The following is a 21,907-nucleotide window of genomic DNA, read 5'->3' as shown; positions in this document are numbered from 1 at the left end:
AACCATCCTTCTTGCCTTTTTTGTGGTGTTTGTCCATACAGTATAGTATAGTATTCTGACATGCTGGTAGCAGGCAATTGCAACCCTGGAACCCCGCAACCCCGAAATCTCCAACTTTGGTATGCAAAGCGGACCAGGCCAACCAATACCAAGGAAGCTTGCGCCGGGGGTAAACGTTGGGCACAAATGAAGATTGGACATTTTGCAGGGGTTTGCATCTTGAATTGCCAGCCAATAAGCGCCTCGTATAATTTAATCGACCTTGTCCCATGTACAAGCTACAGATTGACCCTGGTAAAGCTGCCCATCTTACCATTCACATTCACATACAGTAGGTACGTGTGTACGAGTGGGCAGTGTACTTTGTACCAAGTGTCTGCCCATTTTCTAGACCTCGGTGCTGTGCAGCACGCACGAGATTCAACTGCATGAAGTGGAGAACGAAGCCAATCGAACTCAACGGGTATCGGGACCTCTAGAGCATTCCGACTCTTTGTTCAACAGGGATTCCCTGGCTCGTGGGTAAACAGATGGTGGTATATTTTACTTTTTTGGTTATGGGTAATTCCACTTGTAATTACATTTCTTCCACTTGTAGCTACCATTCTTCCGAGTTTAACTACCTGCCGATAACCGACACCGTACTGCCTACGTAGCACCTCATCGTGTCCAGGTCTCAGTCTTGCTAGCTCCAAGTCTAGTATCGCTTTCTCTAGTGGTGTGTATATGCTACTGTCACTTTTCCTAGCCGAACCCTCATGTATCCCCCCGCAGCGACGCCACACAATTAACCAGTCCCTGCAGACACTAACTGCCACATAGCAGAGCCCCAAGGAATTCGCATCAGCGTCGCCTGCTTCAAGACCACAAACACCCGCCACACAACACGCAAACATGAAGTCATTTGTGCTCGTCGCAGCTCTCGGTGGCCTCGCCGCTGCCCAATTCGGTGGTCTGCCTACCTGCGCTGTACGTTCTCACTTGTTCGATCTGAATTGTTGATTTTGATTTGATTTCCGATCCTCGCTGCACCTGGAGTCGGTCGATGACACGACCCAACACCTTGTGACGCGCTGCCAACGACCAGGAAACCCCCCAAAACTAACTCCTGACCCGTGACAAAACCTCCTCTTCTAGACAAACTGCGCGACAAAACTCCTAGGCGGCACAGGCTGCAACAACGACGCCAAGTGCGTCTGCTCGAGCAACACTTTCATCCAGGACGTGTCTTGCTGCCTTGCCGCTCCGGGCGGCTGCGGCGCCGACGACCAAAAGAAGGCCATCGAGTTTGCCAACCAGCTCTGCACCGCCAACGGCGTGTCCGTGCCCAACGTCGTCTCGTGCCCTTCCCTCTCTGGCAACAACACCACCTCCGCTACCCCAGCCGCCACCAGTCCCCCGGCCGCCCAGGGCAGCGGCACAAAGGGAGCCGCCTCCATGCCCGCTGCTGCCCCCATCGGCTTGCTCGGGAGTTTGGTCGCTGCCGTCGTCTTGCTGTAGGGGGTTTCTTTTTCGTTTCTTTTCGGGGGGTGGGGCTTACTGGGATATATAGAAGCGTGCAAAGGAGGGAGGGATGGTCACGGTGATATCTCGATGAAGGATGTGACCTTGGCGAGAAACCTGTCTCCTGCTGCTTCCTCAATAATACGGTGCCGGTCAGCTGGTTCCTCGAATTCCAAGAATATATCTTGCGGATTGTGTAAATTAAACTGTTTATTTTACAACCAGTTTCTTATTTTTTCCCAATTACTGATGTTAGTGTTGCAATGGAAGGCTCATACCATTGCGAATCATGAAGGCTGAGAATGCTGGTAGTGATGGAAGTGCGACTGCGAAGGATGGCAGCCGGAGCGAGTTGCTCTGTTGGTTGGGTTTATTAAACCACACTATTAAGATTGGTGAAGATATTTGGNNAAAAAAAAAAAAAAAAAAAAAAACCAAACGATTTCGATAGACATGCGTGAGCCGTGCCAACTTGGTGATGGAGTCAATAAACAGAACCAAATGCTTCGGGTCACCAAGCAGATACAACTACTTCTTTACTAACAAACAATCAAGTGCTTTTCTTTTTGAAAAAGATTGTCTAGACTCAACAAGACGCCCCGGTTATGCGAGCATTACAAATGTGATATGCGGTGAGCCCAGCAGACAAAGATGACCGAACAAGACCAAGATCGTAAAGTTCCTGTAGAAATCGTTTTCACATGTGAACATGACAAAACCATGTCCAAATGGTGGAAAAAGAAGGGACAAGAAAGGTAGTTTAGCCAAGTAAATGGAGCCAGATTTGTCCTTGACCTATTAAAAAAAGACAATCGCTGATGACAGCCCCGCCCAGCCTTGAAGATTTCCGATGTAAAAATATGAGTTGCGTTTTTCTTTTCCTTTTAAAAGCCAAAAACCTAGTGTCAAGCGAAAAAAAAAGACAATCTCAGCGACGTCTAGCGCTGTTCCCACCTCTAAAGTAGTCATAACTCATAGGATCCTGAACATCATCCTGAGGAAGGTTCCCGTATCCGTAGGGTCCGCCCCCCAACATGCCGGGAGCCGTCGACCCGGGGGTGTCGGGCGAGCTATCACGCGCAGCAGGTGGCCTCGACTTTGGCATCCCCGCCGCGTTGCTCACAAGATTCGAACCGCTTTCGTTCGCAGACATACCCATCCCGTAGAGGGGCGACCTCGTGCGCGCCATATCGAAGCCTGCCGATGGCGGACCGTATGGGGTTGGGGTCATGCCGTAAGGAGAAGCATGGTTTGGGTAACTGGGCCCAGGTGAGGCACCTGATGGGGAGTATGCCGAATACCCAGCTGGCCCGGGCGATCCGGAGCGTGCGTACGGGTCAGCGGGCGGACGCATGCCATGTGCCCCGGAGAACTGGCGACGACCAGTCATTCCACCCACTGGCGTGCCTGGTCTGGAGTCCGGACCGCTTGGTATGCTTGGGGTGCCAGGTCTAGTGTTGAAGATGTCCCCGCCACCATGCTCCTGCGAGAACTCATCGCGGTTCTTGTAGTATTCGAAGTCTAACTTAGACTCAGGCACCACCTCGAATCCAGGCATGGCCGTAGCTGACTTGCCAGGCTTGCCAGCATGCATCGGGCCAAGATTAAAAGTATCTGAGTATCCGGAAGTGGACATGGTATCGCCGGTACCAGCCTCCCTTCCATCCGAGAGACGGCCTTGGTACACCGAGGCGAGTATGTTTTGTGCTTTGGCGTGAACCATGGGCGTAATGAGAGGCTTGTACAACGCTGGGTGACCGAAGCGAGCCGCCAGACGATCGTTGCGGTGGGATTCTTTGCCAACGGGCATACCGGCCTCCGGATCGCCGCCTGTAACGAACTTGGTCGAAAAGTATTTGATCTTTGTGTCAAAGACCTTGCTGCAGTAGATCTTGAATATGATCATAATAATTGGAAGCGGCGCCACAGCATAGGCCTGAGTCTTTGGGGTGCCGGCTTCGACTTGTCCCTCTCCGCGGACCCAGACGGTGAGAAAGACAACCAGTTGGCCCAAAATGGTTGCAAAGACGAGACGGTTGAATAGCACGCGCCAGACCATACCCCCAGACTCGGTCTTGGTAACAAAGACGTACAGCAAGAGGTACTTCTTCAGCGCCACATCGATGATGAAGTACAGAGCAGCTGCCGGGAGAACCAATGGCTGAATGACTGCGTACGCGAGAGCAATGGTGGCGTAGTAGAGAAAGTAGTTGTAGTAGCTCGCGTAATCAATGGGAGGTGGTGCTGTAAGCTCAATCATCTCGCGAGGGGTCGGGCTAGAGAACTTGCGCCTGAAGAAGCTGTAGATCAAGGGCCAAAGCTGGGCAAGGTCAATGGCAGCACCCAACTGCCTCTGAAGGAGCCAGGTCACCCAGAAGGGAGAAATGTTGCAAAGCGAAATCACAAGGGCATGGCCTAGTTTTTGTTTGAGGATGGCTTGGCCAGCATCAGTCCCCTTGTTGACCTGCTGGACCAAGCTGGAGATGAAGGTAAACAGGGAGCTGAAAAGAGAGAAGATGATCAGGTTGTTGAAAACAAAGAAGGAGTAAAGCTTCGCCACGACGTGTCGCTCTCTTCCAGATTTGGTCTGATCACCTGCCCGCATCATCAGACGACGGAAGATGATGGGCAGAACGAGATAGATAAGTGAGGTAAGGGCCGGGTTCAGAATACCCTGTACCAAGCCCCAAAAGGTCCTGTTATCAGCCAGACTCTGCCCGAAAGCCTTCCAGAGAAGGCCAAGATTGCTCAAGTTGACCAGGAACATGGCAATTCCGGCGTTCGGGGCAATCCAGAGGAATGTGAGCACCGCAATCCAGAACGTAACTATGAATCGCTTGCGCGATCTGGTTGAGCTGTTCAGAGGCATGTTGTCCCAGATGATATCGTTCGGCCGAGGGGCCAGGGTGATTATGGCACCACCCAGCGGCTTCTTCTTGGTCGCAGCATAGGCAATAGCGTGGGCTTCGCTGATATCTGAGTAGGAGGCAAATCCGTACCCCATCGTGTTTCTCTTGTCAACGCTGAGACGGACCTCCTTGATCTCAATCTCAAGATCTTTGATCCGTTGCGTCAGGTAGTCAATGGCATCGATCTTTTGTCCCTTTGGGTAAGTTCCATACGACCGGTCCCTCTTCGAGGGCTCGCAGAGTGGTCGATTCGGGGGAAGATTCTTGGGGTCCTTGAGGTACTTTGCAAGAACCACTTCCAGCTTTCGCACGGCCTTTTCGTGCTCCTTGATGAGCTCGGGTAGAATCTTGACATTTCGAGCGATAGCAGTCCTGGAGAAGGAAGAATTGGGTGCGATTCCGTCGATGATCCTGGCAATACCCTCGTCGTTGGCCATGCTCTTCGGGATATCGTACATCTGATTAAATGGTAAGCATTTGGACTTGCCCTAGGACGTCAAGTCGGGGGGAAACATACCATCAATGTCCGTGAGTGCAAGCTGTTCTGGTACTCTTCACTCTGGAAGTACTCTCGACGCATGTGGAGAACCTTCCTATAGTTCCACCACAGGAAACCGCAGACGGTACAAGTCGAAAAGTAAGACACAAACACGGTGACCCAGTGGATTTCTCCAGACACGTTACGCGGGGTGATCTTCATCAACCAGTCGACATCGGGGTTGTCCCTATCGCCGCTCTTGTTGTTGTTTATCGGGATAACCACGGCACATGTGACGACGGCGAGGACAAAGAACATGTTTCGACACATCCTGAGGAACCGTAAAAACAATGCCGCGTCCATTCCCACCAGGCGGATCAGTTCCTTCTCGTTGGTGGTCCATAACGGTACGACCCAGGCAAAGATGCCCTTGCCCAGCGGAGGGGGCGCCTTCGATTCGTCGGCATGCTTCAACTTGGGGGCGTAGACGACAGTGTTGTAGGGGCGGATGAAGGAAAATAGCAAGGCGATGCCTGCGCAGATGGCGACGGAGAAGGCAAGCGATGACCATACTGATCGGACTTGCAGCTATTTCGGTTTTATGAGTGGTTAGTAAACAATTTCCCAGTCTCATTGGGACACCACAAATCCAAAGAAGTCCTTACAATATTGTTAAAAGGGTCTTGAAGAAGCTTTAGCAGCTGGGTGGCTGGGTCTTCTTGCCTAGACAGCAGCACCATTGCCCTTCTTTCTATGTACTCCATTGCCGTCGACTTTGGGCCCACGAAGGGCAACTGTGAGAGGCGAAACCAGGCGATAGTACAGATTGCCCTGGGTCAAGGCTCAGTGGCAAGCCGAGGCCAGTCAATCGTGAACTGAGATCTGATGTGAGGGCTTTGGTCCGAACTTTAAAGCTTCCCGGATTCTTCGGATGAACCAATGCCGACCGGTGTAATTATACCACAAATATCGCACCCTGTTTGTCGGCTTCCGTTTTCCCAAGAGGATGGTGTTGCGCTGTCGTTGTCGTGTGGTTCGGTTGACTTCCCGTGTATCGTAGGAGACAGGTGTGGCGAGTCCGGAGCTCTGTTGTTGTTTTCGCAAAATCGCAAAAGCAAAAGAAAAGGCTAATGATGAAACGCCAGTAACGAGAGAGAAGCTTGTACTGTAGGACAGAAACGAGTGGATGGTGAACAACAAAGACCCCGAAAACCAACAAAGAAACGAGTGAATAAAGCCGGTAGTCTTGGTCTAGAGGGAGAAGACGTTTTGTTCCAAAAATGGTGGTCAGTTAGTTGTTACAAGCGGCCATGTTAATTGCAGGGATTGGGGTGAAGCCCGATAAGGGGGGAAGATCTTTATCCGAATGCATACCTGGATCTATCTATGGGCCTAGGCGTGGGCGTGGACAGAATTTACAGTACAATGTAAAACGCGGCCCGTAAGGATTGTGAGTAACGGGAATTTGTTGGATTACTACGCCACCGCGTACTGAGGGATGCAAATAGCGAGTGAAATTTCAGAAACCAAAAACAAAAATCCTCTGGGGAGATAAAAATTCAAAAAGGACTTGACCGTTCACTTCCTTTCTTTTGCTTACTTTGCACGAAACAAGACAAGGTACCCTAAGCAAGACATCAAACGTGACGAATTGATCCCTATGGGGTGGCCTTTCAGTTTTCAGATTTTGCTCGGTACTGCCGCCACATTAAGCAACTCCGGGAAAGGCGCACGGAAAAGGGGCGATGGATTTTTCTTCTTTTTTCGCAGGCCCAAGTGGATCACCGACAGAGCATCTAGTGGGGTACGTGCAGTGCCATGACGCAGGGCAAATACAGGCAATACACTGCAAGAGATGTCGTGTGCTGCCCGTGGGTACTTTTCCTCGAGCAAAACAGAGGGACGAGCGGGTCCATTCTATTGGGCGGCTCGTTATTCTGGCGGCTGTGCAGCTGATCGGTGTCCATCGCGCGGCCTCCCAAGTCCTTGTTGTTGGGTGGGTTTTCATGGGTTCCATTCCCACTTGGCAGTTCCAGCTTCGTTCTGGAGAACGGTCCTATGGAATTCGAGCTCAGCTATTTTTATCGGCTTCACCAAGGCCGCCGGACGGATTAGGAAAATTCCGGGGCGTCACAATACGAGCTTTCTAGTCAAGACTTCTGTTTGTTGTGCCACCCTGCATTTGTACAGTTGGCACGCCCGCATTTTGCCAGTTTTTAATCCAATTGTTCGATTCATAGGTTGATCCATTCCTGGGCCAAGGCTTGCTGCTAAGCGAGGCGAGGGTCGACTTTTTTTTTCCCTCCCTATCCGCCCATGTTCTGTCCATCATAAAAACCTTGAATGCAGTGTTTGTGCCTTGCAGACGGCACCTTATAATAACATGAATTAAGGGACCCCGTTCCAGGGTGTTGGGAATTCGCGAAACGCTGTCAGCAGCAAAATCCCCGTTTGTCATTAACCAGGTCAATGCCTATCAGATTTGGTTTGCCATTGCGGCAGACGGTCCTGTGGTAATTACCATGCATATCCCACGGACCCGATCAAGTCAGTCAACACAACAGGTGATAAGGATGCCATCTGATGTTTTTAATGCAAACGTGCACCCTCCTACTACGTATACAATGGATGTGCCCGCCCGGACACTACCGCCATGGTTCAGGTTTATGTCTAGTCTTAGCTCTAGCAGGTGATTGCTGGTTCACTCTTCTTCAAGCGTGATCCTCGCTGAAAGGCATGTGCAAAAAGAAGTTGGCGCGCTGTCGGACCGCAAACATCCAAGCTTCTTATCGTTCTGCCCAGGAGCCGCCGTTTTGCAAGCCACCAATGACTAGAGCGGCTACCAGGCCACGGCTTGAGCGAGAGGAGGGGCTGGTTGCGTCAATATTTTGATCCCACCTGATTGCGTGGCAAAACAACGAGACTGTGCTTTTTTGACCCTGATGTTTTTTTACTCTAGCCTGCGCAAACCGAGGTATCTTACCTTACCCTGTCCTTGCTATTGTGCATCCCTCATCGTAGCTAGTAAGTCTACCTACGTATGCAGCATGCTGCACTAAATTCGCAAACGCTGAAGCGTTCCGATTCAACACACCATCCGCCACATCTTGGAATGCTCGCTGTCTGCACTTTAGTACCATGTGTAAGAACGTCGGTACCGCCCGGCCCAGGCCGCACCAGTTCGAACCATGCCAATAAGGCCGTGACATTGTTTACGGGGCGCTGATCGGTGATCGACAGTTGATTTTTTTTTTTTTTTTTTTTTTTTTTTTCGAAGGGACCTTCCGCCCGGCGATCACTACAGTAAGAGCAAGCAGTTAGCGGCGATGGGCTGAACACATACCAAGCTTGGATCACAGAATTTTATATCCGCGACTAGACTAGTCACAAACCACTAGGGACTTGCCTCGCGAAACCATTTACTGGAAAAATTTCTACCCGCTCCAGGTGGCTTAAATGATCGTTATGGTTACTAAATTTTCAATGGCTATTTTCCGTTGCGCCTGGCTTAGGATGCACTAATGATTCGATTGCTTGGAGGTGGACACGCCTTGCGTGTGTTCCTTTATATACATATGCTAACCTTGAGAACTAGAAGCAGGCGAATCAAGAAACCAACGGCAATAAGTTCATTGGAACAATAGACATGCGAAATTGAGGAATCCAGATAAATACGCGCCCTCGAACGGGGGCATCAGAATGGAGAGGGAAAAAAAAACTGTTGACCTCAGAAAAAAATAAATAAAAAAAGACAATTCTTTTCTGACAAACTGCCGAAAATAGAAACCGCCTCGAAATTAAGGAAAGATAAGACAATTCCTTGAAATGGGGATGACCACGGGCAACCTAGGTAGCCAAGTATATATCCGCCGAAATAAGACTGGTCGGCGGCAATCATCGCTTCATACTGCGATATTATAAACACACAAGGACTTTCTGCCTGAAACACTCACAAAGGCCCCTGACTTCTCGTTTTACGTTCGGTCCTTCCCACGGGCGCCGCCGGTTTCTTCTCACGTTTCGACTTGCCTCGCTTGACGCCGTTAGTACCATTTTCCGGCTCAGCCTGCTCAACCTTGTCGTCTGTCTTTATTTTCTTTGCAAGTGGCTCAACTGCCTTTTTGACTGCATCTTTGACCTTTGTAACAGGTCCATCAGACTTTTCCCCAGCCGTTGGCTCCTCGGCTGGTCGCTTGTCGCCGGCTTTGGCGTCGTCATTCTCAGTCTCGACCGTCTCAGTGAGGGCAGTGCCGTTAGTTGCCGCCTTGGCTGTTTCTGGGGCGGATGAGGGTTCGGTTACAGGACCCGGAACTGGGAGCTGCGCCGGCGCTGCTGGAACCGCCGAGGCAACGGCAGATGCAATGCCAATTGTAGGCTTCGAGGTACTATCGACCGTTGCAGCTGGTGTTTGTTTTGCACCCTCTTTGGTTACAGAAGTTTCGGTTGGTTCCTTTGGTGCATCTGTTGCCTCTGGCTTGGTCTTGTCTTCTGTGTCGACGACAGGAGCTGGAGTTGTGGATGTTGCCGCGGCCGTGCCATTATCCTTGGTGGCTGGGTCGCTCTCTTTGTCGCCTGCTGTCGCAGAGTCGGTGATAGGGTCAGCAGGTGGCTTTTCTGGAGCTCTAGTTTCGGTAATAGACGTTGTAGCTATGTTCGCAGAAGAGCATTGTTAGTAGTCTTCTCAACCGGTCTGCATTCGAAGCTTATGGGAGCTCCGAGCTGCGCCCGGCGATAACCCAGGGGTATCTAGGGTCATAAAAATGTCCTGAGCGCATTGCCCCAACATCCGTCCACATGTCTATCATATCATGAAAATGACAAAGGTCGTATGCTAGTTGAGGTAGACATTGCGCCTGTCCTGATTGATGGGCAATTGATGCGCGGGGGATCAGAGCTGGAGGAGCTTACCGGCAGGAGCTTCACTGGCCATGGTGACGTAATTCTACCGAATGGAGTAGCGCGGTAATAACTGTTAGGTACAGCTGTGTGGATAAAAATGCGCTCTGCGCCCTGGATTTAAAACCTGAAATAAGGCAAAATACTATTCGAAAGCTTGACGAATGGTCGATGGAAAGAGGATAGCTTTGAAACGGTTCAAGAAAGGCTATTCAAGGAACAGAGCGGAGGTCTCGAGCTCGAATACAACGGAGGTTGGAAGGAACAATGTTGATGCTACTTCCGAGATGCACGTCGCACACATAGAAATGGCGCGCCAATCAGCAACAGAAACAGTAGGTCTAGCCTCATGTCCCCGCTCACCATGACGAGCGTTTACAAGCCGGCGGGTCGGTTAAGAAGTTACTACGGGATGACATCGAGTAAAAGCCGTTGAAACAACCAACCACATCCCCAGTCGGATTCCATCGAGTCCTCCACCAAGCGGACCTGAGTCCAGACCGTATTCATCACCATTTAGTATCAAGGCGGCTGGACGGGTCTCTCACTGTCGTGGCGACAAGTACCGACAGAACATTCACCCCACACAGTCGAGGGCTCATGTAATTATTAGAGGCAGTCAGTCTTATCTCATGGAGGCAATAAGCTGTTATTTACTCTGAGAAGCAAACATCGACAATAAAAGCATTTTTAACTGTCTATGATCGCAAAAGGGTTGAAGAAATAGGGATGAAGTGGGATGGCGGCGGGCAAGCTCGAAAGGCAGACGAGGGAAGCACAAAACCCCGCTTTTTTCAGCAGCACCCACCCTAGCAGGCTTCCCGGCTCATGGGTTGTTCTTAAGGTCCGGTCGCCAGATCTGCTCTCTGGGGAAGGATTGCGTGCATTCGTCAATTGCCAATTGCGGGGAACACGCCTGTCTCTCTAGGTAGCCTTGAATCCCACTTACCCTGCACCGCATCAGCTCAGATAGGTCTCGTACCGAAAAAGATGTTTGCCTCAACTTTCTCTACCGATTGGCCATGCTCGCCATTCTCCTGCATGCCATAGCCATACACGCATAACTAGAAAAAACTAGAGGCACGTAGCTTTAAACTCAGTTCATAACGCACGTGTTTGAGTAATTGGGCCACTCCGGGTGCAGTTCATTAGCAGCTGGCCCATGTGTGAATGTGGGGGATATCACACCTGCATGGACTGTAAGCTTGGTTTCGAATGCGCAACGAGTACTTGATTCATGTGTAGATAAGGCATATATGATATCACCAGAGCAAGCTGATAATGATTTCCGATTGTACGTCAAGGAACTATGACGTCGAGAGCTCCCCGACTCGAGACATTCGCATGCAAGTCTCTATATTCCCAGGGAGACTCCATTGCTAAAGGTGCACAACTTACACTTGCGCCACGTCACATCGAAGAAGGGAGTTTAGCGCTACCAGAGCTAACGCAGGTATATCCTTGATACTTGGTTTTGATGAAAAGGCTATCAGATGTGCTTGTGGGTTAAAATTCTTCAAACAGTACAAAACATGAAGATCTACATTTCAGTCCCAATAAACCCAATATCCTGGGTATGGCATAGCTCATTATTGTGGCGGTCACCTGAGCTAGGCTTCCCGAGTAATATTCAAGGCATGCGAGGTTATGGTTGCGTTACTCACGTCCTGGCGCATTTACCCCGCGCGTAGTACTTTATTTACATGGTACAAATAAAGGAAAGGTTGATCACAGGCAAAGCGGGACATTGACGGGATTTTCAGCGTGTACTACTTAACCAATAAAATATGCCCACAGTTTGCAGGCCAACAAGTAGTCACGAGGACTCGTTTATCCCCCAGCAGTCCTTCGCCAGGTAGCTGACTTTGCAGGTAATTTTTTCTTCTGTGATTTCCTCAAGCTGATGCGGCGATGCATATGTAATATCAACCACCAAGTCTAGAAGCCAGTGGAGGTCGGTGAAAAAAAGGCTTGTAACGGGAACGAGGCGCCTAGAGAGAGTCAAGAGTGCCCAGCGATTGCAAAGGCTGCGAAGACATGGTTCATTTGCCGGCGTCTAAGGTAAACCCACCTTGGCCTTTTGAGTGTTTCCACGAGTTTCTTCTGTCTCGCCTCCTCGGAGGCGTCCGCGTGGAGTCAGCGCCTCTTGGCTCTTGGCAATGTGGAACCTAAAACTGCTGAGTTTTACACATGGTACGATTTAAAGATAGAATTGATGACGACGGACGATGAGGGTTGCATGTAGCCGAGAGGTGTACTGTAGCAATCCATTTTTTCAGGCTTTATGAAATTCTGACGTGCTCATACATGAGGGGAGAGGTCCATATGAGGAACCAAGATGGTCATGTAAGGGTTCTTTGGGGGCTCAAATAATCATCGGAACCATCTGTTGAACATTGGGAAAGTTACCTTAATGAGATGACATATTTGCCCGCTGGAGAACACTCTTCCAGCTGAACAGTGCCAAGGGCTATTGGGCGCACTGGGGTTGCTTCTTTGTCTGACGCACTGTCCAACCGGAACGGTGTGCCTGCCGTAGATTAACATCCACCGTGCGGTCTCCGGAGGTTTCTGCCGCCGAATATCGAGTTAGTGTCGGGGCTCAACGCTATCTTTTTTTGCGATATATCGTGGACAGACAAGCCATGAAAATTGCCAAACCGGCAAAATGACAACAAAAAAGATTCCAATTTTCACAGGGAGCCCGGATAAAGGGTCTCATATCGCTCCAATCTAAGAATCTGACTTGGCTGGCAAGCTGTTTGGGGACTGCCAAGTACTCCCTGCCCGGCTCAAGCAAGCCGTCGGTTTTAATGATTGTCTTGTGACTTGGCTGGAGTGTACGCCAAGCAACAAGATCGCCCCAGGAGCCATGCCAGTGGGCTAGATTATCAAGGTTACGCATTAAGGCATTAAGGGTCGTGTTTTTTTTTCTTCTTTTTTTTCAGTTCTTTAGCTTTCCCTGGCGTTTTCGCCAAAGAGGTTCACCGACTGGCCCGGTCCATACACTAAAGCAGCATTCCAGAACAATAGACCCTAACACCTAATTCATAGGAATGGTCTCGTGACATCGAATGGCAACAACAAAAGAAGCAAAGTATGTGTTCTCAGTACCAAAAGTAAAGTTTCATAAGCCTCAACGGCACAAAAGTAGAAAATTTTGTTGTCTTCGGCAAAAACGGCGAGCAATTCTCCAAGTGCTGTGGGGGTCGTGTTCATCAAATTTGCAGCACGCCGCCGCCAAGGTACTTGGCGTGAATACTTGAAGTGGGTCCGATGGAGCCGCAAGTGTGCCAGCGACAGGCATTTAGGTAGGAGGAATGACGGAATGCGCCCAATTGGAGTACGCGGCTGCATCTCACCACGGCCCAACGACGCAACTATGTTTATCGATGTCCTGTAAGCTCACTCCTCCCAAGCCCTTGGCTGTCTTGGCGACTTGGTACATCCTCTGATGCTTGATGTCACCTACATTACAGTACAACGGCAGCCAACATGGGCGAAGACGGGCTCGGCATGCTTTCGACGTCTTGGGGTTTTGGCTTTTGCGTTTTTTTCCTCTTTGATTTCTTGGCAATGTTCCTTTATAACCCACTGGTCCCCAGATTCTTGGAACCTGCGTCATTCTTTTCGAGGTTTTCGTTTAGCCATTGGAATTTTCAGATCGGAAATCTCCGTTTTGACTTGACTTGACTTGACGACGACGACGACGACGACAAGGAAGAGTTCTGGTTTCTGCTAAACACAAGCAGATCAAGAGAACTTGTATCAATAGACCTGCGCGAGCACTCTTGGAGCTTCGCTTCTACAGTCAGCGGCCCATGAGCTGCACGTCAATGGGACATTGAAGTACCTTCCGAATCTTGTCCTCTCCTCCTAAATCCCTGTTATGAGGCGCAACCATGCCCGAATCTAAGTTCGAGCGACATCCCTTCCTCCTCCCGACGGAGGAGGTTGCGGCTAAGCTTAACACCGATATCGACAAGGGTCTCACGTCGGCGCAGGTTCAGAAGCTCCAGGAGGAGTATCCTCCCAATGAGCTCGATGCAGGTGGTGCCATTCCGTGGTACACTATTTTCCTGAAGCAGTTGTTTAATGCGATGGTTCTGGTATGTTTGACCGTTCAGCCTCAGTTCCAGTCTCAGAAAATAGGGAAAAATACATGTGTAGCTGACTTGGCCCCACAAAGGTTCTTATATTTGCCATGGCTTTGTCATTTGGTATCTCTGACTACATTGAAGGCGCCGTTTTGGCGGCCGTCATTGTGCTCAATGTGTCCATTGGTTTCGTACAGGAGTATCGCGCCGAGAAGAAGATGGATGCGCTACGAGCATTGTCATCTCCTAGTGCTACCATTCTGCGAGACGGCAAAACTCAGGTCATTCCCAAGTAAGTCCCTTTAACCCTGTTCACATTCAGGACTGTTCAACCAGTAGACTAGTTGCTAACCTCTTTGCCCTTTTTCGCCAACCCTAGTGCTGAGGTCGTTCCCGGTGACATTTGCATCTTGAAGACTGGAGATACCGTTCCCGCCGATCTCCGCCTTTTTGAAGTCATGAACCTGTCTTGCGACGAGCAGTCGCTTACCGGCGAATCTATGCCTGTCGACAAAATCGTTGAAAACTCCATTACAGTGCCCGGCTCCGATAAGTTGGCTGAGAGGGACGAGGAGGTGGGCATTGGCGATCGTGTCAACATCGCATATGCGACCACTGTTGTGCGCAAGGGCCGTGGCCGTGGTATTGTTATCGAGACTGGAATGCAGACCGAGGTTGGTAAGATCGCCGCTTCGACTCGCAAGAAGCCCAAGGCCGGTCGTTCCATGAACTGGAGGAAGTACGGCAAACGTCAGCCCGTTGTTGGTCTCTTCAAGCGCGTGTACGATTTCCTCGGCAAGTTCCTCGGTCTCACTGAGGGCACTCCTCTCCAGAGGAAGTTGGCCTCGCTCGCATACGTTCTTTTCGGCTGCGCATTGATTCTGGCTGTGATCGTGTTTGGAGTCAACCGGTTTCAGATCAGCCACGAGATCGTCATTTACGCCATCTCAACCGGTATTGCCATCATCCCCGAGTCTCTGGTCGCCGTCCTTACCATTACAATGGTACAGGCCACCCGTGTCATGCGCAAGGCCAATGTCGTCGTTCGGTAAGTCAAATTCACGGCAGTAGATTATTCTGGACACTTCGTGGTGCTGTTGCCAAGGAATCCGACCCTCGGATCGAACTGGATGCTAATAGTTTACCCTCTGTTAGTGATCTTTCCGCACTCGAAGCCCTTGGTGGCGTCACCAACATTTGCTCCGACAAGACAGGTACTCTCACTCAAGGCGCCATGATTGTCAAGAAGGTTTGGCTACCTGCCAGCAAGATTTACACTGTCCGCGACTCGATGGACCCCAGCGACCCTACCGTTGGCAAGGTCACGTACGCCGAGAAGAAGCCTGGACAAGAAGAACCCAAGCGTGATTACGATGCCGAACGAAGTGCCGGCGCTCTCAAGTTTGACGTTCCCGACGAGAAGCTCAACCAGGCGGACAACAAGCCCAAGAAAGTCGACGAGGCCCCTGCCGAACTGAACGATACTCTTCGCATGTTCCTGCTGGCAGGCGCACTTTGTAACCTCGCCACAGTCCGTTATGATAACGAGAAGCAAAAGTGGCAGACTACTGGTGAGCCCACCGAGATTGCCCTGCAAGTATTTGCACATCGCTTCGAGCGCGGCAAGAAGGTTTTGGAGGGCAAGGGTTGGAAACAGGTGTCCGAGTTCCCCTTTGACAGCACCATCAAGAGGATGAGTGTCGTGTACGATGCCCCCGGCGACAATGACTTTGGTCTTCCCACCGACGACAGCTTCATCTTCACCAAGGGTGCCGTTGAACGCGTGATTGATCTCTGCAGCCACCTCGGCCAGGGCGATGACCTCGAGGAGATGAACGACGCCGCCAAGGAAACGATCCTCGAGCAGATGAACGACTTTGCCTCTCAGGGTCAGCGTGTTCTCGCTATTGCGTACCGCAAGTGGGATGGCAAGTTCAAGCACCAGCAGCATGCTCCCGGAAAGGCCGGTGCCGAGGATCCGGAAAAGGCCGACGACAACATTCGTAGCGAGATCGAGAGCAACCTCACGCTCCTCGGCTTGGTCGGTATCTACGACCCTCCGCGCAAGGAGACCACCCCTGCCATCCGAGAATGTTCAAGCGCCGGTATCAAGGTTCACATGCTTACTGGCGACCACCCCGCAACCGCCGCCGCCATCGCCAAGGAAGTCGGTATTCTGCCGTTCAACATGGGCGTGCTCCCTGCCGAGATTGCCAACTCTGCCGTTCAGAAGGCTACCGACTTTGACAAGATGACTGATGCCGAGATCGATGCGCTACCTGAGCTGCCGCTGGTTATCGCTCGCTGCGCTCCTGACACCAAGACGCGAATGATCGAGGCCCTGCGTCGTCGTTCAGCCTTCATGGCGATGACAGGTGACGGCGTCAACGATGCTCCATCCCTGAGCAACGCCGACGTCGGTATTGCCATGGGTTCGGGCTCCGACGTGGCCAAGTCCGCCTCCAAGATCGTGCTCACCGATGACAAGTTCAACTCCATCGTCGCCGCCATCCGCGAGGGTCGCCGAATGTTTGAGAACATTCAAAAGTTCGTCCTCCACCTGCTGACTTCCAACGTCGGCGAGGTCATCCTGTTGATTGCAGGCCTTGGCTTCCAGGATGAATCCGGCACTTCGGTCTTCCCCATCTCCCCGCTTCAGATTCTGTGGATCAACATGCTTACTTCCTCATTCCCGGCCTTTGGTCTCGGGCGTGAAAAGGCAAACGCTGAGATTATGCGCAAGCCCCCGCACTCTACCAAGCGCGGTGTCTTCACCAACCAGATCCTTGTCGACATGTTGGTTTACGGTTTCATCATGGGAGTCTGCACGCTGATGACATTCGTAATCATCGTCTATGGCGTCGGAGGAGGCCAGCTTGGAACGGACTGCAACACGGCCTACTCCGAGCAGTGCAACGTCGTCTTCCAGGCCCGTGCCGCCGTCTTTGCCGAGCTGACGTGGCTCATTCTCATCTCTGCCTGGGAGTTCAAGTCGCTCCGCCGCTCCATGTTCCGCCTTAACCCCGACTCGACCAGCAAGTTCCCCTTCTTTGCGGACGTGTACGAGAACAGGTTCCTGTTCTGGTCCGTCGTCATTGCCTTCTTCTCCGTGTTCCTGGCCGTGTACATCCCGGGCCTGAACACCAACGTGTTCAAGCACCGCGGCATCACCTGGGAGTGGGGCTTGGTGTTTGGCGGCCTGATTGTGTTTGTCGTCGGCGTCGAGGCTTGGAAGTTCATCAAGCGCAAGTTCAACCTCCTTAACGAGCACGCCGTGGTCCGCGGACCATTCTCGCAGGGTAGCGAGGACCCCGAGGGCAGGTCCTTTGTCAAGACAATGAGTTTCTCCAGCTTCAAGAGCTCACTGAGGAGCAGGAGCCGAACGAGAACGATGGAGAAGCAGAGAGATTAGAGATTGAGGGGAAGGTGATTGAAACGGGGTGTTGTATATACCCATTTGATTTTTTTTTTTTTTTTTGTTTTCCTGTTACAAGATGTCTCGCGGCACATGGTGTGCGAATTTCTGTACGGCATTGTGATTTTATTTTTCTATAACCGTTTCCGTTTATGTTTCTTTTCCAAAAGCTGAGGAAACCTTTTTTCAGTTTCTCAGGCGATGTCTTCTATCACATATGGTCGAGAAGCTGAGGCAAGTGGGTCTGTTCGGCGCCCAGGTTGATTTTGCATTTCATGTCTATCATGGTTCATATTGTGCATGAAGGCTGGTGGGTCCATGGCCGACTCCGAAAACATAATTAATGTTGATAAGTGAAATCTTTGCGCTATTGTGTTTGACGATGGTCATAGTGGTGTGGTCAAGACTAGGACAATGTGCTTGCAGCCAGCGGGAGCGGGATACAATGCCGCAACGAATCTGGTTTTGTATGTTGGGGATACCTTGGGAGAACATTCGTAGCTGGGCGGCTCAAATCGAAATTTCTCCCCAGCTTTGAGTTGTTATTCTATTTGTGGTGAATACGAAGCTGAGAAAGATATGCGGATAAAGAGGTAAGCCCAAGGTTAGTATTTTAGAAAGGGGTACGATGCCCAGCTGAAGCGTCGGTGTTGTAAAAAGAAAGGGGCTGCTGGCTTAGTCATCTAATTTTACGTTGCAATTCAATTGGGTCTGGGTTCGTCGCGCTGTAAGACACGTCGAAGAGCAAGCAAGTTGAGTGTGAGCTGGATCTACATGGGAAAGACAGCTTGACCTCGACGCCGCTCCGTGTCGACTACCCACCGCCGACGCTCCTTTCGAGATACTCAATCGATCATTCGCAAAAATCTCGCCCTCGCTTCAATTGTGAATCCAAAGATCCAGGCCGAGATTACGCCGTCGCACATCCTCAAACACAACACCAGTCTTTTGCGAAGATGGCGCCAACCGAAAAGACAGCCTCCGGCAAGGACCTGTACTCGGTTATCCTGCCGACCTTTAACGAACGCCAGAACCTGCCCATCATCACTTGGCTATTGAACAAGACGTTCACAGAAAAGTCGGTACTCACTTGGGCGTTACAAGGGTAGCACGCGAGGATGGCCACTTTTCGTCGCTAACGCACTGCGCTCTCTGGACTTTTACAGCAACATCAACTGGGAGCTCATCATCGTCGACGACGGTTCTCCTGACGGCACACAAGATGTCGCCAAGCAGCTCGTTGAGGTGTTCAAGCCGCATGTCGTCCTCCAGACCAGGACAGGCAAGCTAGGACTCGGCACAGCATACGTCCACGGTCTCCAGTTTGCCAAGGGCAATTTCATTATCATCATGGACGGTACGAGAGTTCGCCCCGAAGTTATGACGGAAGAGACGTGACTATTACAAGCAGGTGTGGCGTTTGCGCGGATCTTACGTCTGACTATTATCCACTTTCCCACAGCCGACTTCTCCCACCACCCCAAGTTCATACCGCAGATGATCGAGAAGCAGAAATCAGGCGACTACGACATCGTCACAGGCACGCGGTACGCCCCAGGCGGCGGCGTGCACGGCTGGGACCTAAAGCGGCGCATGACTTCCAAGGGCGCCAACATCATGGCGGACACGCTGCTGCGGCCGGGCGTCAGCGACCTGACGGGCTCGTTCCGCCTGTACAAGCGCAACGTGCTCGAGAAGCTGTTTGAGACGACCGACGTGCGCGGCTTCAGCATGCAGATGGCCCTCGCCGTCACGGCCAAGGCCATGGGCTACTCGATCGCCGAGGTCCCCATCACATTTGTCGATCGTGTTTACGGAGACAGCAAGCTGGGTGGGGAGGAGATTGTCGAGTATGCCAAGGGAGTCTTTTCGCTTTGGGCGAGGGTGTGAGGGGAGGATGATGTAGCTTTGGGTGAGGAAATCGGGCCGGACGTGGAGGGGCCAGGCAGCGGTGCATGATACGGGTCCATCCAGGGCAAGCGTCGCTTTTTTTTTCAGCTGGGACCTCTCTTCTCCAGCGGTTTAATGCGTCGAGTGTCTGGATGTGCTACTTGATACCTAAAGCCGAAGGAACAGGTACAAGATGATATCGACAGAATACCCCAGATTTTAATGATTCACTTTTTTTTCGCGACTGATCTGGGAATTTTACAGCAAAATCCGAGCTGAAAGCAAAGCACACTGCCCGGCTTAGGTATTTCGTATCGCGTTAACAATACTTGCTTGTGGTTCCAACGATATTGTTCCTCTGGTTGAAAGCATTCCAAAAAGTGGTACAGGAAACCTGTTTTCTATTTAAGGGAGTCATGTGATCGATAAGATAACGCTATTGCCCCTCATGGCAGCTGCTAAGCCCACTCGGTTCCTGCCTGTCTTGGCAGAAGCCTCCCCCAGATGGGACAAAGAAGTAAAAGGCCTCAAGGGTAGGTAGAATTACGCTTATTGCGGTACCTTGAGGTATTTCGTGCTTGATAGACTACTGGGCGACCAATCTCAAATTTCGGCTTTAGAAACAAAAAAAGGACAAAAAAAAAGAAAAGAAACCCCCACGTACAGATCAACTAGATATATTCCCACCAAATTGGCCCCAACGTTCCGGTTTCTTTTTTTCTTTTCCCTCTTTTTTTTTCCTTTTCTGGTGGTCCTCCAAAGACATGCCTCCAGGTCGAGGACCAGCTGGAGCATGGGGTCGACTAAAGCCTGTGGAATTAGATGCCCTGGAGGCCATGGGACTCCCATCCAAGGGAGAGACTAGGTAACGACTTGCTTAGGGGACCGCATTACCAAGTACACCAGAACTGAGCCTCGATTCTTGTCGCATCTTTTGTGTAGGCTGCTCGATCCCAGAACCCAGAACCAGTACTACACAGAGATCGTGAAGCGCTACCTCACATTCTGCTCCGATGCTGGCGACAGGGACTCGCTGCTCGCCCAGTTCGCCTCGATGAGCATCGGCACCGGGAAGAAGCCACCATCGCAGCAGTCAGATGCCGCTGCCGCACCCACCTCGGCCACGAAACAGGCCGGTCCTAAGCTCCCGGAACCCGACGATGCCGCCGTGGCAGCCGGGGGGCCCAAGTCCAAGGATCTCGTCGTGGTCATGATGGCGCTCCGGAAGCTCCGAGAAGCCATTGTGGCGACCAAGCGGGCCGACGACTTTGCCGTGCAGGTCTACCTCTTCAACATCAGGCTCGCCATCCTCGTCAAGACGCCCGAGTCCTACCACCCGGCCATCCAGCACCTCCTCCGCCGCATCCACCCCGTGGCGCAGCCGCTCACGAGCGTCGAGCTGCAAGAGGTCGTCGGCTACCTGGTCCTTGACGCCGCCTGCCGCCGTGGCGACCTGTCCGAGGCGCACGTAGCCCGCCTGCGGTACGGCCTGCGCGACCCCAAGGTCGACGCCGTGCTGGACGCGCTGGCCCACGACAACTATGCCGCCTTTGCTCGGCTGAGAGGCCAGGTCGATGGCCACAAGGCGAAGCTGATGGAGTTTGCCGCACCAACCATGAGGAGACATGCGCTGTCGTGCCTGGGCCGCTCCTACCTGTCTGTCGACGTTGGATTCTTGGAAAAGTCGGCCGGCAGGACGTGGCCCGAGCTGCAGAGGGAAGACGGCGTCGGCTGGGAGAGGGATGGTCAGAGGGTTGTCATACGAAAGATGAAGGCGAAGACTTGACCATCAAACACAGAATTCTTACTTTATTTCATCAGGCGCCGCTCTTGAGTCCATTGGCACAAAAAGTTATATGATACCCATCTCATTTTCAATTCTCCCTTGTCTCAAACTGATTACTATAAAACCTTTTAGCTTAATGCTCACGGAGACGGAGTTAGAGAAGAAGAAGAAAAAAAAAACTGCAGATGGCAAAGCCAAAGCCGTAAGTCCTAGGCCACCTGATTCCCCAAATATTAATGCGCGCAAACCTCAATGTGGTATCGCCATTGCATCAGAGATAAAACCAGAACTGTTTGTTTATCCAGCCACGTCTGTAGGCTGCCGCCGGAAGTCGACTGCCCGGCATGGGGGATTGAACGCAATGGCCCTCTGCAGACGGATCTTCGGAATCACCAAACAAATGCAGACAAGCTCAAGCTCGACTAGACGGCCGCAGCTGGCAGACTATCACGGCGCTACGGCAACGACACAAGAAAGAACTCGGCCGCACTGGGTGTTAAGGCCTAGAACCCTTCGAACTCGGCAGGCTACGTCGGCAAGGAAGACCGGCTTGGACAGCCGTCATGGTATCTATTTCAGTGTGACGGTCCTGACGAATCTTGTCACTCCGGTATGGGTCTGCCTTGTTCTCAAAAGGGCTGCATACCTCTTTCTGTCGCTTTCGTCTGCATTTTCACCGGTGCAAAACTGACAACGCAAATCTCCGTCGGGCCGCCCGGTATCTATTCTTGGACGTACCAAGCCTCGACTCCAGTTTCCTGCTTTGAGCATCCACATCCCCGGTTCGAGGCCCCCTGCATCCCATTGCGTCGGCCGAAATTGGGCAATATAAGCAGCCTGTCGCTGTCGAGCTGAGGGGATCGTCGGACCCTTACGCCGTGCTTGTACACATCACGGCAAGCATGTGACCGAGTGTGGTGGTAGCGGAGGTAG

The 21,907-nt window shown here is 51.6% G+C and overlaps 6 protein-coding genes across 6 annotated transcripts; 4 read left to right on the top strand and 2 right to left on the bottom strand.

Annotated features, from left to right (window-relative positions):
- Positions 1 to 894: 894 nt before the first annotated feature.
- Positions 895 to 1,500, top strand: PpBr36_03458 (uncharacterized protein; the record flags this gene model as incomplete). Its single annotated transcript, XM_029890630.1, has 2 exons — positions 895 to 969; positions 1,138 to 1,500. 2 exons carry the CDS (start codon positions 895 to 897, stop codon positions 1,498 to 1,500), a joined length of 438 nt encoding a protein of 145 aa, XP_029754250.1.
- A 931-nt stretch (positions 1,501 to 2,431) lies between these two features.
- PpBr36_03457 (uncharacterized protein) lies at positions 2,432 to 5,654 on the bottom strand (the record flags this gene model as incomplete). Its single annotated transcript, XM_029890629.1, has 3 exons — positions 2,432 to 4,870; positions 4,930 to 5,478; positions 5,556 to 5,654. The coding sequence occupies 3 exons, from the start codon at positions 5,652 to 5,654 to the stop codon at positions 2,432 to 2,434; spliced, it is 3,087 nt and encodes a 1,028-aa protein (XP_029754259.1).
- A 3,185-nt stretch (positions 5,655 to 8,839) lies between these two features.
- On the bottom strand, positions 8,840 to 9,820 carry PpBr36_03456 (uncharacterized protein; the record flags this gene model as incomplete). The annotated part of the gene is made up of 2 exons (XM_029890628.1): positions 8,840 to 9,537; positions 9,799 to 9,820. 2 exons carry the CDS (start codon positions 9,818 to 9,820, stop codon positions 8,840 to 8,842), a joined length of 720 nt encoding a protein of 239 aa, XP_029754258.1.
- A 3,868-nt stretch (positions 9,821 to 13,688) lies between these two features.
- PpBr36_03455 (uncharacterized protein) lies at positions 13,689 to 17,295 on the top strand (the record flags this gene model as incomplete). Its single annotated transcript, XM_029890627.1, has 4 exons — positions 13,689 to 13,895; positions 13,976 to 14,175; positions 14,263 to 14,931; positions 15,039 to 17,295. 4 exons carry the CDS (start codon positions 13,689 to 13,691, stop codon positions 17,293 to 17,295), a joined length of 3,333 nt encoding a protein of 1,110 aa, XP_029754257.1.
- A 959-nt stretch (positions 17,296 to 18,254) lies between these two features.
- PpBr36_03454 (uncharacterized protein) lies at positions 18,255 to 19,188 on the top strand (the record flags this gene model as incomplete). The annotated part of the gene is made up of 3 exons (XM_029890626.1): positions 18,255 to 18,394; positions 18,465 to 18,655; positions 18,761 to 19,188. The coding sequence occupies 3 exons, from the start codon at positions 18,255 to 18,257 to the stop codon at positions 19,186 to 19,188; spliced, it is 759 nt and encodes a 252-aa protein (XP_029754256.1).
- Positions 19,189 to 19,952: 764 nt separating this feature from the next.
- Positions 19,953 to 20,974, top strand: PpBr36_03453 (uncharacterized protein; the record flags this gene model as incomplete). Its single annotated transcript, XM_029890625.1, has 2 exons — positions 19,953 to 20,053; positions 20,131 to 20,974. 2 exons carry the CDS (start codon positions 19,953 to 19,955, stop codon positions 20,972 to 20,974), a joined length of 945 nt encoding a protein of 314 aa, XP_029754255.1.
- Between the last annotated feature and the right edge of the window lie 933 nt (positions 20,975 to 21,907).

The sequence above is a fragment of the Pyricularia pennisetigena genome, chromosome 3 (assembly GCF_004337985.1).
Source record: "Pyricularia pennisetigena strain Br36 chromosome 3, whole genome shotgun sequence".
In the NCBI taxonomy this organism is placed as follows: Eukaryota; Fungi; Ascomycota; class Sordariomycetes; order Magnaporthales; family Pyriculariaceae; genus Pyricularia; species Pyricularia pennisetigena.
This window is presented reverse-complemented; position numbering and strand designations above follow the sequence as displayed.